The sequence below is a fragment of the Vigna unguiculata genome, chromosome 11, assembly GCF_004118075.2.
Source record: "Vigna unguiculata cultivar IT97K-499-35 chromosome 11, ASM411807v1, whole genome shotgun sequence".
NCBI lineage: Eukaryota > Viridiplantae > Streptophyta > Magnoliopsida > Fabales > Fabaceae > Vigna > Vigna unguiculata.
The window spans coordinates 23,198,626-23,204,210 of record NC_040289.1 but is presented as its reverse complement, the minus strand read 5'-3'; the positions used below and the strand labels follow the sequence as shown (position 1 = coordinate 23,204,210).

Here is a 5,585-nt window from a genome sequence, read left to right as displayed (position 1 = left end):
TATTAAATTAAAGAAAGAGGAGATGAAAGGAATGTTACCAAAAAAGGATGCGTTAGGAAGGTGACTTGACACAAGAAACAAACATGATTTTATTAATAAACATAAATAATAATAGACGAATTTATCTATTTTATAATTATAATAAAGTGACATCACCTTTCTCTAAAATTAAAAATTATTGTTCTAAACTATGAAAATAAATAAAAACTTATTTAATTATAAAAAAAAATGATCTCGCTTTTTTAAATATTCTTAATTGAAGTATAATTTTCCCTAATTTTGGAAAGTACTATTCACTTTCAATAAAATGCCTTTAGGATGTGTTGGAATGAACAATTCCAAATTACATATTTTGATTTAAGTATTTAAATTTGAAATACTTTTGTTGGAATGAAAGTTTAAATAAATTTCTATTATATGTAAATAAAATTAAATAAATTTAAAAAATTAATTTAATGATTGAATATCAATTATTTTTAAACATTTTATATGAAAAAAATATACATAAATGTGAAAAATGTGAAAATTTTCAAGTATTTTGAATGAAATTTAAATTATTATACATTTAAATAATAAAATATTCTGATAATTTTTTTCAAATTTATTTCCTCAGAAAAAATTCATTTAAACCATATACTTCGCAATAAATCATTTTAAATTTTTTATAAAAAGATATGATCCAATGATAATGAGGTTTTCCTTATAAAAGGTCATCTAAAATTCTATTTCAAATTTTCAAAATAAAATAATAATAATAATAATAATAATAATAATAATAATAATAATAATAATAATAATAATAATAGCACGAAACTTCGCACAATAATGTGGTCCTTCAAAAACAGGGGTTTGAGGGAGTGAGAAAAAGAAAAACAGAGTTGACAAACATAATTCATGATATTACGAAAAACCTCATAAAAACGTCATAGAAAGTCACATCAACCATCCCAATTCATCACTACCAACGTCTTAAAAGCTTAGTTTCAGAACTACTGCTATTATTTCTAGTTGCAAGCATCGATATTACAACCAAACTAAATTTAATGCAACATTGATTAAGCTTCAGCAATTTCAGCAGATTCAGCAGCAGCAGCAGCTAGGACAAGCTCAGGATGAACATTTCCAACAGATGCCAATGCATTGGGAAGTTTCAAAGATCTCAAAGCCAGATGAGCTGCTTTCTGCCCTGATATCATCATTGCTCCAAAGGTTGGACCCTGCATTTCCAATTCCCCAAAAATTATTCAAACACTATTTCCCAGTGAACACCAGAAAAAATAAAGAATTTTCAGTGAGTGGAGAGAGAGTTTTACCATTCTTGGAGCACCATCAATCTCAGCAACTTCCATCCCAGTAACAATCATGCCAGGAACAATTTCCCTGGTGAGTCTCACAATGGCATCCTCTGCAATGTTCATGTCAAGGGCCTTCATTCCTGGCACATTCTCAATCAAGCCAATGCTCTTGAGCCTCTTCACACCAGTGGCTCCAAAGGGTCCATCATGGCCACAAGAACTCACCACCACCTTGGCCTCCATCACATTGGGGTCCATGCAGGATTGAGTGTCATGGTTCATGGAGACCAAGGCCCAGTTAGTGACAACCCCACCAACTCTCCCATTCTTCACGATCAAATCCTCAGCTGCCACAGCATTGAAGAGCTTCACGTTTGGCCTCGCCAACAGCTTGCTCATGATGGTCGATGTGAACAGTGCAGCGTGCTTGATCACCACGTAGTTCTCTTGTTCGTCATACTCAAGACCAAGCTCGTCAAGGAAAAGATGTGCTGGCTTACGCACTATCTGCATTTCCACATTCACAATATCATTCTGTCTTTCATATCTCTTCACAATTTTCTACTACTGTTCTTTTATTTTCATCTACCTTTCGGTACTTCTCCTTAGTTTCAATGACCCTTTCATACACTGTTATACTGTTAATTAAAATTTATATATATGATTCATTTTCATACCCCTTCAAGTTATTAAACTATTCAATATAACATTTTTTACAATTTTTTGCACAACCTTTAATAATTCAATGACCCTTTTAATTTATTCTTATATTTGTCAAAAGGTAAATTTACTAAAATATTATTCTTGACATTATTTAACATTTTATTCATGGCCTTTAATATGCTTTATTTTACAAAAAGTCTTCAGGATAGTCTTACACTATTAATTAAAATTGATTAAGTCAATCATATATTCACAATAACTCTTTAACAAAAAACTACTAAAAGATATACAAATATATTATATATTTTAAACCTTCTTAATTTTAATAATAATATAAAAATAATACTAGAGGAAATTTTATAACATTTCTCTTTGTATAGAAGATAACCCCAAAAGTCCTCAAAAAGAGTCCACGATTATGGTAAATTAGTTTAAACCCTTTAAATAGAGTAATCAAAGGAAATATATGGTAATAAAAGAAAAAAAACGTATAAAAACAAATGGCATGAAACTATTTTCTTTTAAATAAGATAAGTCCAAAATCCCTTTGAACAGGAACAATTGAGTCAGATATTAATAATTTAAATTTAAAACTCATAATTTCTTAAGTGTCAATACACTTAAGCACTTAATAATTGAGCAAAATTTATACTTTTAGAGCTGTCTTCTGAAGAAAATAGAACTTCTGTTACATTTGGTAAATAATTAAAAATATTTATAATTTAATAAATGTTTTAATTATTTCCGTTTTTTTAACTATTAATGTCTAGAGATTTAATGCGCTATTAATTATTATTTTATCCACCTATTAAAGTATTTAATAATAATTAATTATTATAGTAATAATAATGATATGTCAAATAAATGCAATTTAGTGCAAACATGGTCTAATATTATAACTATTTCTCAAGAAATCAGTACTTTTATTACCTTGATAAAATAATAATTAAAAATATTCTAGAACTATTTATCAAGAAATCAGAACTTTTATTACCTTGGTAAAATAATAATTAAAAATATTAAGTTCTTTAATTATTTTTTTAAACTTATTCATGTTTTTTGTCTTGCCTTAAAACAATTTCATGTTTCTTGTTCTGTTATACCGGAATCAAGTACTAAATACTGAGAAAAAATCCCCCATGTTTTTTTTCCTGATCCAACAGAATCAAATACTACGTACAAAGAACAAATCCCATGTTTTTTTCCTGATCCAACAGAATCAAATATACTAAATACTAAGAACAAATCCCATGTTTTTTTCCTGATCCAACCGAATCAAATACTAAATCTAGAAGAAAACACCCTTTCTAGAAGAAATACTGGTCTGCCATTCATGTCTATATTTACTTGTGAACGATACCAAATTTTACTATTTCAAAAAAAAAAATGTAAATACATTTGAATAAGAATTAATCTAATGCATTTATTTTGAAGATATTTTATTTTAGTAAAATTATTTAATTTAATAAATTTTATTTTTTTCATTTGAATAAAATATTTTAATTAACACTAAATATAAAAACTATTTAAATATTAAATAAATTAAAAATATAAATAATAAATAATAAATAATTATTAATAAACAAAAACGTCACCTGTCACCTATGCATGTGTTTCACTAGCTATTTTATAAGATCTCTTTTTACCTTAGTTAGAAAGAAAATAAATAGCAAAAACAAAATAATAACAATAGAAACAAGATGTTGCTGGTATATGGAGAGAGAAATGTTACAGTTACTGACCATGGCGGAGAAGAGCTGGCCACCGAGCCACGCGCCACCACCAGGACTGACTGACTGTTCGATAATGGCAACATTAACATCAGGATTCTTGCTGAGTTCGTAGGCACAGGAAAGTCCGGCGGATCCAGCACCGATGATGACAACATCAGTGTCAGCATGCGTGACCATGTCGGTCATGTAGCGGCGCGTCATCTCACGCGACACAATAGACTCCTTGATCGGCTGGAACCTGAAGGAGGACAAGTCGTAGGGTGGTGGGGGAGCAGCGGCAGACAAAGACGCGCGAGGCGCGTGGAGGCGGCGAACGGGGGTAGCATGGGTGGGTTTGACGGAGAAGAGTGATGAAGAGGGTGGAGAGAGAGTGGAGGCAGAGAATAAGGAGGAAGAGGTGATTGTGGAAGCCATGGAAAAGAGTTAATGAGTGAAAGTGTGAGATGTGATTTTGGTTTGGAGAGGGAGGTATTTATTGATGAAAGTAGTTTGCAAGAATGGAAAAGTTTAAAGTGAACAAATGAGAAATGGAGAGAGAAAGTTTGTGAGAACCTATTCTTTGATGCTGTGCATGCAGGACACGTGGATGTTTGTTGGAAATCAACGGTGCAGAGTTTTCTGATATTTGCACAAATCACTGTGGTGTTGTTGCTGCACTTGTGACCACACTCATCTTATGTGGAAATATCTCCATTACAAAGTAATAAAATGATTAAACAATTATTTTTGTTGTCTGTGATTATGTTTTTTTCTTTATTTTTAGTAAGAAAAATATTTTGTCTTTAAAGTACTATGTAAAGTAATTTATTTTATTCTTTAAATAAAATGATATTGAAAGTCACCATTACCATTTTACTGTTTGAGGTACTATTTAAATTATTTTTATAACAAAAACAAAAGAAAAATATTTACTAGGAATAAAAAATTTAAAATAAAATTTGATAATTTATCAATAAAGAGACTTTTAAACTAAACTAAAATATTAGTCAATAAAGAGATATTTAAATTAAACTAAAATACTAGTGGGTCGGTAATTGGTTTAAGGTGAGGAATATTATACATATTAGTTCACTTATTTCAAGAATAATTGGATAACTTATTCTTAGTCTTAATTTTTTAATTTTATTGTAAATTAGTTTTTTAGAATAATTAGATAATAAATATATTATGTCCTCTACCCGTTATTTTATTTTAAAGTAATCTTTCAAATTAGATAGATGATAAGTGTAACCTTTTTCATTTTCATTATAAAAATTTGTTCAATTAAAAAAATCAGTTTACGTTACTTTGTTCCAAAAATAACTGTATTAAAATTATTTTAATTAGAAGCATCTTAAAATTTAATTATGATATTATTATTATACTTAAATATACTTATATATATATATATATATAAAATAAATATGAAAGTTTAGTTTGATGTTAATATAACATCCCAATTTCAGCAGCTTAAAACTAATAAAAATAGAAAGTTTCATTATAGTTTCAAAAAAGATAATCTAGTATACATAATATTAATACAGTCTTACAAAGGTATGACTATAAAAATATATCACTTATACACTTAAACTAAACTAATAAACTCTATACTTGAACTGACCACTGCTAAAGCTCTCACTGGAAACCTCCTCCACAACACTAAAATGATGGCTCTTCATTCTCCAGAAGTGTCTTTGACACTGCAACTACATCTGCTCCCACCGAATAGGTGATCATCGCAAAAGGAAAACAATACAACACCATACAGACACATAGAAAGCACGGGTAAGCTAATCTGATAAGAAAAAAAATCATGCAATTCAATTATAAACAAAACATGCAATCTTTCTCATTTCTACCAAAATAACTTAGGCCACCACAAACACAGTACAAATATATTACTCTAGACTCGATA

General features: G+C 29.0%; 1 protein-coding gene across 1 annotated transcript; it reads right to left on the bottom strand.

Moving 5' to 3' along the window:
• Positions 1-923: 923 nt before the first annotated feature.
• Positions 924-4,149, bottom strand: LOC114168645 (thiamine thiazole synthase, chloroplastic-like). The gene is made up of 3 exons (XM_028053539.1): positions 3,701-4,149; positions 1,314-1,802; positions 924-1,217 (listed from the first exon to the last, which is right to left on the bottom strand). The coding sequence occupies exons 1-3, from the start codon at positions 4,103-4,105 to the stop codon at positions 1,056-1,058; spliced, it is 1,056 nt and encodes a 351-aa protein (XP_027909340.1). The 5' UTR covers positions 4,106-4,149; the 3' UTR covers positions 924-1,055.
• Between the last annotated feature and the right edge of the window lie 1,436 nt (positions 4,150-5,585).